At 39.7% G+C, this 11,110-nt stretch overlaps 1 protein-coding gene across 1 annotated transcript; it reads left to right on the forward strand.

Moving 5' to 3' along the window:
* Positions 1–833: 833 nt before the first annotated feature.
* LOC130854946 (putative uncharacterized protein MSANTD5) lies at positions 834–3,948 on the forward strand. Its single transcript, XM_057737782.1, has 2 exons — positions 834–842; positions 3,463–3,948. Exons 1-2 carry the CDS (start codon positions 834–836, stop codon positions 3,946–3,948), a joined length of 495 nt encoding a protein of 164 aa, XP_057593765.1.
* Positions 3,949–11,110: the final 7,162 nt, after the last annotated feature.

Raw genomic sequence — 11,110 nt, forward strand, 5'->3', positions numbered from 1 at the left:
TTTTCACAAAGAAGAATGGAAACATCTTCTTACCTTTCCTCACCTCCAAACAAACCACTGCAACAAACCAAAACCAAACACCAAATGTTATTGTATCCTTATGTTTTGTCCTGGGTAAGAAGGAAGCCAGCATTCCAGACAGCTGTGGTCCATGCTGTCATAATGACACTTGTGATATTGGTTCTTTGAATGATTCAACGATTACTCAGTTATTAGAATGTTGTCATTCGGTTGCAGTTCCTCTGGCTATTTTGCTTTCACACTGCAAATGTGCTAAAAATTTCAGTCCCAGCTTGAACTTTTATTTATGCTGAGATCAGCCCTATGGATTGCCTCATTATACAGCGCCTGCAGGGGTGGCACTTCTGGGCAGGCAGCCAGCACTTTCGGGTCTGCAGGGATGATTTCAGGTCAGTTTACACAGCAAAAGAAAGGGATCCGGTTGACTTATAAGGACCAACTCTGCAAGAATTAATGCTTACCAAAATGGTGATTGTTCACAGCTTGTCTATCTTCCTGAGAGAACATTCTTCAGAGGTTTTACTCACCTTCTTTCAATGAAAGCATCCATTCTTGCTCTTTTGTAAAGAAATTTTTTTTCAGAATATCAGAAGACATTATCTGATAGGTTTTCTAAAATTTGATAAAAAATTGCTTAAGGAATGCACTTAGTAATAAATGATTTCTAAATCCTGGGAGAACATTAAACACAGTGCTGATTGTCCAGAAGGACTCACTCCAATCTAATTCACTCACTTTTTCTTTTGTACCTTGAAAGTGATTTTAAGGATTTCCTGTCCTTCAGATTTTTCTTGCAGGTTATGCAAGCAAAGATGAACTGGGTAAAGTCAGCATCTGAGAGTGGAATTCAGCCTCTCTGCTGCCTACCAAAGCCTTTCCATCCACCAGAATGTAAACTCAAACGAGCTGTGAACGTTGCTTTCCTTTCCTCTTCTGACCACAGTGACTTTTTGGTGTCTGTATCTGTTCTCTATTGCTTCTGTAACAAGGCAGCACAAATTTAGTGTCATAACACCACACAAATTTATCTTGCAATTCTGGAGGTCAGAAGTCCAAAGTGGGTCTTGTGGGACCAAAAATCCAGGTATTGGCAGGGCTGCATTTCTTTCCAGAGTCTCCAGGGGAAGATCTGTTTTTCTTGTCTTGTCCAGCTTCCAAAGGCTGCCCCCATTCCTCATTTGTGGCTTCCTTCCTTCTTTAAAGCCAGCACTGGCTGGTCTGGCCCTCCTCAGCCTGGCCCATGGTGACACTGACTTTCTGCACCCCACCCAATCACTCATTTAAAGGACCTTGTGCAGAATACCTAAATAGACATTTCTCCAAAGAAGACATACAGATGGCTAAAAAGCACGTGGAAAGATTCTCAACATCACTAATTATTAGAGAAATGCAAATCAAAACTACAATGAAATATCACTTCACACCAGTCAGAATGACCATCATCAAAAAATCTACAAACAATAAATGCTGGAGAAGTTGTGGAGAAAAGGGAAACTTCCTACACTGTTGGTGGGAATGTAACTGGTGTAGCCACTATGGAGAACAGTATGGAGGTTCCTTAAAAAACAAAAATAAAGCTACCATATGATCCAGCAACCCCACTCTTGGGCATATATCCAGAGAAAAACTTGGTTCAAAAGTATGCATTTACCCCAGTGTTCATTGCAGCACTATTTATAATAGCCAAGACATGAAAGCAACATAAATGTCCATTGACAGATGAATGGATAAAGAAGATGTATTACATACATACAATGGAATATTACTCAGCCTTTAAAAAGAATGAAATAATGCCATTTACAGCAACATGGATGGACCTAGAGATTATATCCTAAGTGCAGTAAGTCAGACAGAGAAAGACAAATACCATATGATATCACTTATATGTGGAATCTAAAAACAATGATACAAATGAGCTTATCTACAAAACAGAAACAGATTCACAGATATAGAGAATGAATTTATGGTTACTCGGGGGGGGGGGGGCAGGGTGGGGGTGGGGAGGGATAGACTGGGAGCTTGGGATTGACATGTACACACTGCTATATTTAAAATAGGTAACCAACAAAGACCTACTGTATAGCACAAGGAACTCTGCTCAATATTCTGTAATAACCTACATGGAAAAAGAATTTGAAAAAGAATAAAAGGCAAAAAAACAACTGAACAAAGCCTCTTGTGATTGCACTGGGCCCACCTGGATAATCCAGTCTAATCTCTTTGTTTTAAGGTCAGCTGATTTAAGGTCAACCTGAATGCCATCTGCAACCTTAATCCCCCGTCATGTACTGTGAGATGCTCTCAGGTTCTGGGGAATCATGCCACAGACTGTGCACATCTTTGGGGGTGTTGTTCTGCTTGCCACGGTGTCTTTGATGTCAGGCAGTAATGAAACCATTTAAGTATCAACCATATTGCTCTCTGTCCGCTCAGTAAGGCTCTCCCTTCTTTCTCGTTTAGACAACTTTGCACAGACTTTACCTTCTAGGACCTCTTGTACCTTTCTTTCATCCCCGTTTTCCCACTTGGCCCCCTTCTCAACTGCCTGCCCCCCATCATCTGAATTTCTACTCACCCTTCAGTCCCAAGACAATGGCATTTCTGACTATTCCTTGACATTTGTTTCATTCTTCCATTATAGCTCTTTCTACACATATTCATTCGTTTGTCCCTTCCACAAATATTTACTGAGGAATGACCATGTGTCAGGAGAATGAAATATACCAGTGGATAAGATTGATATGGTCTCTGGTCCCATGTATCCCATATTTTAGTAGCAGAGGCATGAGTGATTCAGTGAAATAATTGCAGATGGTGACAAGAATCGTGGAGCAAGGGCAGAATTAAATAGGCATCAGGGAGGTCCCCAGGAGGCGAGGACATAGATAAGATGTGGAAGATAGAAGGAGTCTCCCTGTGATGATCGGAGGGAAAAGTATTCCAGGCAGAAGGAACAGCAAATGTAAAGACCATGGGTTGGGAATGAGTCTGGGAGGTTGGCGGTAGGAAAGGAGGCCAGTGAGGAAGGAAGTCAGGGAGAGCAGAAGGAGAGGTTTTTTGTGTTTGTTTTTGTTTTTAATATTTTGGCTATGCCCCGTGGCATGTGGGATCTTAGTTCCCCAACAAGGGATTGAACCCGTGCCCCCTGCAGTGGAAGCTCGGAGTCCGAACCACTGGACTTCCAGGGAATTCCCTAGAGTTTTTAAAAATAGAAAGCAACAGGCTTAAAAAAATAAAGTTCATAATGACTATTATGGAGAGACTGCCAGAAGCAAAGAAGAGCAGACACATTTCAGGAGACCACCTAACTTCCTGCATTCCAGCAAGGCAAAGTAAGTGCCAGCTCTCTTTAGCTCTGGATTAGGCCCTGAGGCTGCAGAGAAAACTCAGGATAAAAATGGAGAAAGTGACATTTCAGGCTGAAATTACTACTACCTCCAGGAAGTAGAGAAGGTAAAAGAAATCCAGGGAGAAGAAATGCCCTCAGACCAGTGTGTTAAATCTTGGAATGACCATGAGATTAGGAGTTGCCTACAAGAATGGGAACGCCTTGAAAGTGAAGAGGTAAAGAAGAACTATCACATAACATCAAGAATAATTGCCAGGCATCTCAAACAAAGGGGCATAGATAAGGGCAGGAGAAAATGTCTCCAGATGCTAATAAAGATGCAGGACTTATACTGGACCGTTCATGAAGCTAACCAGAGGATAAGGGGCGAACCTTTGCCATGTCCTTATGGAGAGGCCCTTCACAGGATCCTAGGACACAGAGGGGAGGACAAGGACTTCTCAGAAGTGGCTGACCTCCCACCACCTGAATACCAGCCCCCCACCTGTGCCATCTCTGATCGCTTTGAGGAGCTGCTGTGGGCTCCCCCACATATGATCTACATAGAGGATCCTCAGGTACCAAGATGGGAGCCCTGAAACAGGAACATTCCACAGTCAAGTCCATGCCTGTTTCCTGTGTTTCTCCCCCCCACACCGTGGCCCCCAGCAACAGTGGTCAACTTTCTCTGACACTGAGTCAGATCAAGAAATTACAGTTGGGGGACTTCCTAGGTGGCGCAGTGATTAAGACTCCACCTGCCAATGCAGGGGACACAGGTTTGATCCCTGCTCAAAGAAGATCCCACATGCAGCGGAGCAACTAAGCCCATGAGCCACAACTACTAAGCCTGTGCTTTACAGCCTGTGAGCCACAACTATTGAGCCTGTACTCTGCAAGTAGAGAAGACACGGCAATGCGGAGCCTGTGCACCACAATGAAGAGTAGCCCCTGCTTGCCGCAACTAGACAAAGCCTGTGTGTAGCAATGAAGACCCAACACAGACAATTAATTAATTAATTAAAAAAATTAAATTACAGTTGGAACTTGGATCCCAGTTTGATTCAAAGAGCAGACAAAGGAATAGCACAATTCTATATGCTTATGACTTTTTTCTTTCTAGCCCAATGTGATGAGAAAAAAAAAAATGTGAAAATAAGTGACCATGACCCTCAAAAAAAAAAATGACTATTACGGTAAAAATAAAACTGACAATGGCTAAAACTAAACATGGTAAGATTTGTTGTTGACTCAAAAATAATAGAATTAAATCTTGGCAAAATGAAAATCTGCAAAATTTGATAAGGCAGTTGGACTTGGACGAAATGTCATTGACAGAAATCTTAATAGTTGAAGCTCTGGGGAAAAAATGATCAATGAATCAACTCTTTTGTATAAGATTTTGAGGGAGAAATTTGATTGTTATGAAAATAGTTCCAGCAAACCAAAGTGAAAATGGGAACTATTTGAAATAACTTTGCCATACACAAAATTGATCAATTATTGATTAGTTCAGCAGTAAATTATTCAAATTGGCCTAATGGATTTCTCTAGTTAATACTTTCTTGCCGAAAATTTATCAGTGTTGGGATAATTTTGACTAAAATGTTTGTATTCATAAGCTTGTCAAAGAACCAACTATCTATGGGTTTGAAATGACTGCCATTAAAAAATCCCATGGGATCGTGAGGATGAAGTGAGTCAAACAAAGGAGGACGAATGTCATGTGATGTCACTCATGTGGAATCTAAAATAAATGATACAGACGAACTTATTTACAGAACAGAGATAGACTCACAGACATGGCAGACAAACTTATGGTTACCAAAGGAGAGGGGGTGGGGAGGGAGGGATGAACTGGGAGATTGGGACTGACATATACACACTGCTATATATAAAATAGATAACTAATAGGAACCTGCTGTGTAGCACAGGGAACTCTATTCAATACTTTATTATTATATATGGGAAATTATACATTATAATTTATATATGTGTATATGGGAAAAGACTAAAAATAAAGTGGGTGCATGTATAGGTACAACTGATTCACTTTGCTGTATATATGAAACTAACACAGCACTGTGAATCAACTATACTCCAATAAAAATTTTTTTAAAAATCCCATGGTTTTTTTTTAAGGCTAAACTGGTAGAATCAAAATGGTAAACTCCAAAGTTTTTAAAATATGAAAATTAATTTTAATCCATATTTTCAAGTATTTTTGTTATAATACTAACATAAACATTTTGAAATGTTTTTGAAAATATACGAAGTAAAAAGAAAAAAAAAATCCATAAAATTACCATTGAAACAAACCCTTGTAAACATTTTGATATATTCTTCCAATTTTTTTATGCATAGATATTTTAAAAATAGTTGTAATACTACTTCATATGCAATTTTTCACACTGATTTTGTCATTTAACAGTAGATTATCAACATTTTCATGTTATTACTGCATCTTCATAAACATTCTTTTTAAAGGCTGAGGGCAATTTACTCATGTTTTCTTATGTTTGGGTAGTTAAGGATTTGCCAATTTTACAGTAACATATAAACAGTGCTATATATCATTTCACATAAAGATTTTTCTATTTTCAGGATTATTTTGCTAGGATTGAGTGCCAGAAATGGAATTATAGGGGTCAAAGGATTCTTTATACCTTTAATTTTGAAGAAAGGGACTGATTTTCACCAGTGGTACCCTGACCAGAAATGTGTACAGTGAGAAAGCAACTCAAGTACCTAACAACAGCCTTTCTGTAATTCAGCTGTCTATATTCTTTACTTATTATCTTGGAAGATTGTGGTTTTCAAGGGGAATTGGACAGCTTTTTGTTTGTTTGTTTGTTTTATTTAAGTATAGTTGATTTACAATGTTGTGTTAATTTCTGCTGTATATATTATATATATTATTAGTAGTATATGAGGGTGAGTCAAAAATTATCCTCACTCTGGCTGTAGAATTTATTTTAATTAACTTTTAGAAAAAAACAAAATACATCATTTTTTGACATAATCTCCTTGCTTTTCAATACACTTTGTCCATCTGTCAACAAGCTTTCGTATTCCCTCACTAAAAAATGTTTTAGACTGAGCTGCGAGCCACAAATGCCCTGCTGTCTTCACTTCTTCATCAGAAGTGAATCTTTGTCCTCGTAGGGCTGCTTTCAGGGGACCAAATAGGTGAAAGTCTGATGAAGCAAGATGAGGACTATAGGCAGGATGCTTTAACACCTCAAAATGCAGTTTTTGCAGAGTGTGGACAGTACGGGCAGAAGTGTGGAGATGTGCATTGTCATGCAAGATCACAACGCCCTTGGATAGCAGTCCTCTGCGTCTAATCCGAAGTTTAATCTTCAGCTCTTCAATAAGCATCTCACTGTAATGAGCACTGTTAATTGTTGAACATTTTTCCTGATAATATTCCGACATTGGCTCTTGAGAATCCCAGAAACTTGTAAGCATCAATTTTCCAGCTGATGGTTGAACTTTAGTTCTTGGTTGGTGATTGAAGATGTTTCCATTCCATACTCTGCCATTTACTCTCAGGCTCACAGTGATGAATCCATGTCTCGTCACCAGTAATGATCTGCTTTAAGAAAGTTTCACCTTCCTTAGAATATTGGTCCAAATTTTGTTTGCAGATATCCAAACCCTTCTGTTTATGCTCTTCTGTGAGTTGCTTCGGAACCCATCTCGCACAAACTTTCCAAAACCTTAGTCTGTCATGGATTACTTTATTTTGAGGTGTTAAAGCATCTTCCCTATAGTCCTGATTTTGCTCCATCGGACTTTTACCTGTTTGGTTCCCTGAACGCAGCCCTGCGAGGACGAAGATTCACTTCTGATGAAGAAGTGAAGGTAGCGGTGCATTTGCGGCTCGCAGCTCAGCCTAAAACATTTTTTAGTGAGGGAATATGAAAGCTTGTTGACCGATGGACAAAGTGTATTGAAAAGCAAGGAGATTATGTCAAAAAATGATGTATTTTGTCTTTTCTAAAAGTTAATTAAAATGAATTCTACAACTAGAGTGAGGATAATTTTTGACTCACCCTCGTATATATTAATATATATAATATATATATTTAAAAAAGAGGGCTTCCCTGGTGACACAGTGGTTAAGAATCTGCCTGCCAATGCAGGGGACACGGGTTCAATCCCTGGGCCAGGGGGATCCCATATTCCGAGGAGCAACTAGGCCTGTGCACCACAGCTACTGAGCCTGCTCTCTAGAGCCCACGAGCCACAACTACTGAAGCTTGTGTGCCTAGAGCCTGTGCTCCACAACAAAAGAAAGAGGCCACCACAATGAGAAGCCCGCGCACCACAGCCAAGAGTGGGCTCCAATCTCCACAACTAGAGAAAGCCCACGTGTAGCAACAAAGACCCAATGCAGCCAATAAATTAAAAAAAAAAAAAAAAAAAAGGAATGTACATATATAAGCAAATATATATATAAGTAAATATGTATATGCACAGTTGATTTACAATGTTGTGTTAATTTCTGCCATATATATTATATATTATTATTAGTATACATTAATATATAATATATATTAAAAAGAATATATATAAGTAAATATATATATTTAAGTACAGTTGATTTACAATGTTGTGTTAATTTCTGCTATACAGCAAAGGGACTCTGAATCACTGTATAGCACAAATTAATACAACACTGTAGATCAACTATACTTAAATATGTATATTTACTTACATATATATATATTTTGTAATATATTTCCATTATGGTTTATCATAGGATACTGAATATAGTTCTCAGTGTAGGACCTTGTTGTTTATCCATTCCATATATAATAGCCTATATCTGCTAAGAATTTCTGTTTTTAAAGCAATTTTTATTTTCATCAAACTAAGGAATTCACATATTTTAAGAAACCAAATGGTACTACAAGGCTTATGAATAGCAGGGATACCCTGCCCTACATGGATACCCTTCCCCATCCTTCAGTCCCCAGATTTAACTCTTTCAGTATCTCCTTAGTATTTCTAAATGATAGCCTTAAAATGCTATTTCTTTTACTTGTAAGTTTCAGGCATTATTTATTGCCTTTCTATTGTGGAAGATGAAAATTTAAATAAATAACACTTCTGTATCACAAGCACCTCTTCCTGATGTAACTTGACATGTGTGGGTCTATTGTCGCCCCCCTGCCCATAACTCATATACTTCTCTTCCCTCCATCCTCCTAATGTATGTTATATCACCTTAGTAGCCTTTTTTAAAAAAATTTAATTAATTAATTAATTACTTTATTGGCTGAGTCGGGTCTTCATTGCTGTGCATAGGCTTTTTCTAGTTGCGGCGAGCAGGGGCTACTCTTCATTGTCGTGTGCAGGCTTCTCATTGTGCTGGCTTCTCTTGTTGTGGCTTCAGTAGTTGCAGCACATGGGCTCAACAGTTGTGGCTCGAGGGCTCTAGAGCACAGGCTCAGTAGTTGTGGCGTATGGGCCTTGTTGCTCCACCGCATGTGGGATCTTCCTGGCCTAGGGCTTGAACCTGTCTCCCCTGCATTGGCAGGCAGATTCTTAACCACTGCGCCACCAGGGAGGTCCTCACCTAAGTAACCTTCTAAAGAGAAGGTGTATAGAAGGGGAGTTTGGGGAAATTTTTCTATCTTAAAATATCTTTATCCTTCCCTTGCACTTGACTGATGGTTCAGCTGAGTTTTGAGATTTAGGGTAAAGTATTTTTATTTCAAAAATTTGAAGGCATTCCTCAGATGTCTGATGATAGTCTGATTTCTATGTGTTGCATGTGATCTGATCTTTCTTTCTAGATGTTTTTATGATCCTCTCTTTGTTCCTGATGTTTCGAAATTTCACCATGACATGCCTTGAAGATAATTTTTTTTTTCGTTATTCATTCAGGACAATCTGTGAGCATTCTCATCTGGAAACCCTTTCATTTAATTCCAGGAAAATTTCTCTGGAATTACTTCTTTGATCATTTTCTTTCCAGAACTCCTACTACATCTCTTGGATTAATCTTTAAGTTTTTTAAAAAAAAATTGCTTGTGAGAATTCCCTGGCGGTCCAGTGGTTAAGACTCTGAGCTTCCACTGCATGGGGCATGGGTTCTATCCCTGGTCAGAGAACTAAGATTTTGCGTGCTGTGTGGTGCAACCAAAAAAAAAAAAATGCTTATAATGGCCTTTCGTCTTTCTGTTCTGCTTAACAGTTTCTTTGCCTTCTAATTTTTCTAATACATCTTTATTTTGTATATTGTCTTCACTATGTGAGAACTCTTGCTTGTTCTGTTTTCCTTTTTTGTAACATCCTGGTTCCATGGATGCTCTCCCTTCTTACCTCTCCAAAAACAGAGTACTTTTCTTGCTCCTTGTATTGTTTCTTAGTTCCTATTTTCTCTCCATATGGTAGAATCTTCTCTCAAAAGTCTAGCGATCCATTGCTATCTGCTTATATTTGAGTGAAGCATTAGAAAGCTGATTGGACACTCTGTGTGTGTGTGTGTTGGGCTGCTCTAGGGAGCTGCATTGACTATAAAGCTTCACTGTTGGGTGGGATCTAGGTGAGACCTACTGCTTCATTTATGCAAATTTTCAACCAATCCTATTTTCAGTTTCACTACTCACCTTGGCCTCAAAGAAAATCTCCTTCCCAGCTATTGCCTTTAGTAGGCGGTGTTTATCTACCGGTCTGTTAGGTCGCTGTGACTTCAGGGGAATCTGGACATGTTTGAACTTTCAGTGTCCTTGATCTGCTGATTTCCCTTGTTATTAGTCATAATCATCAACTGCTGAGTAATCAGTGACCCTAAAACTTACTGGCTTAAGACATCAACTTTTATTATCTCACGTTTCCGAGGGTCAGAAATCTGCACGCAGCTTAGCCGGGTTCTCTGCACTGGGATCTCCAAGGGCTGCACACAAGGTGTTGGGTGTGGCTGATGCTAGCTCAGGGCTCAGCTGGGGGAAAGATGCACTCTGACCTCACACACGGCTTGCGGCAGGATCCAGTGGCTTGCGGCAGGATCCAGTCCCTTGCTGGCTGTTGTTCTTCCGCCAAGTTCTTCACCACAAGGCAGCTCCTTAGGTTGTGGTTTGTCCTATCAGGGTGGGCAGGTAAGAAGAGCTGCAGAGTGTGAGGAAGAAATGTCTCAGTCTTGTATAAACCGTCGCAGAAGTGGCATCCATCACTTTGCTATATGCTATTTTTTTTTTTTATTTTTATTCTATATTGGCGTAGAGTTGATTTACAGGGTTGTGTTAGTTTCAGGTGCACAGCAAAGTGATTCAGTTACGCATATACATATATCTGTTCTTTTTCAAATTCTTTTCCCATTTAGGTTATTACAGAATACTGAGCAGAGTTCCCTGGGCTATATAGTGGGTCCTTGTTGGTTATCTATTTTATATATAGTAGTGTGTATATGTTAATTCCAAATTCCCAATCTCTTCCTCTGCCACATTCTATTTTTAGAAGTAGGTTACTACTAGTCCAGTTCACACTCAGGGGGAGGGGATCACACAACAGGGCAAACACCAGGAAGTGGGAATCGCTGGGGACCGTCTCAGAAGGCTACCTACCACGTGCCTCCAGAGAGCACTCCTGCTGCAAAGCCTGTCTTCCTGGAGAGTAGAGCCAGGCTTCTCAAACTTCGCTGTGCATACACGTCACCTGGAGCCCTTGTTTGCATGCAGATCCTGATTCAGTAACTCTGCAGTGGGGATTGAGACGCTGCGGTTCTTACTGGCTCCCAGGCGCTGCCAG

This window comes from Hippopotamus amphibius, chromosome 6, assembly GCF_030028045.1.
Source record: "Hippopotamus amphibius kiboko isolate mHipAmp2 chromosome 6, mHipAmp2.hap2, whole genome shotgun sequence".
NCBI classification, from domain to species: Eukaryota; Metazoa; Chordata; class Mammalia; order Artiodactyla; family Hippopotamidae; genus Hippopotamus; species Hippopotamus amphibius.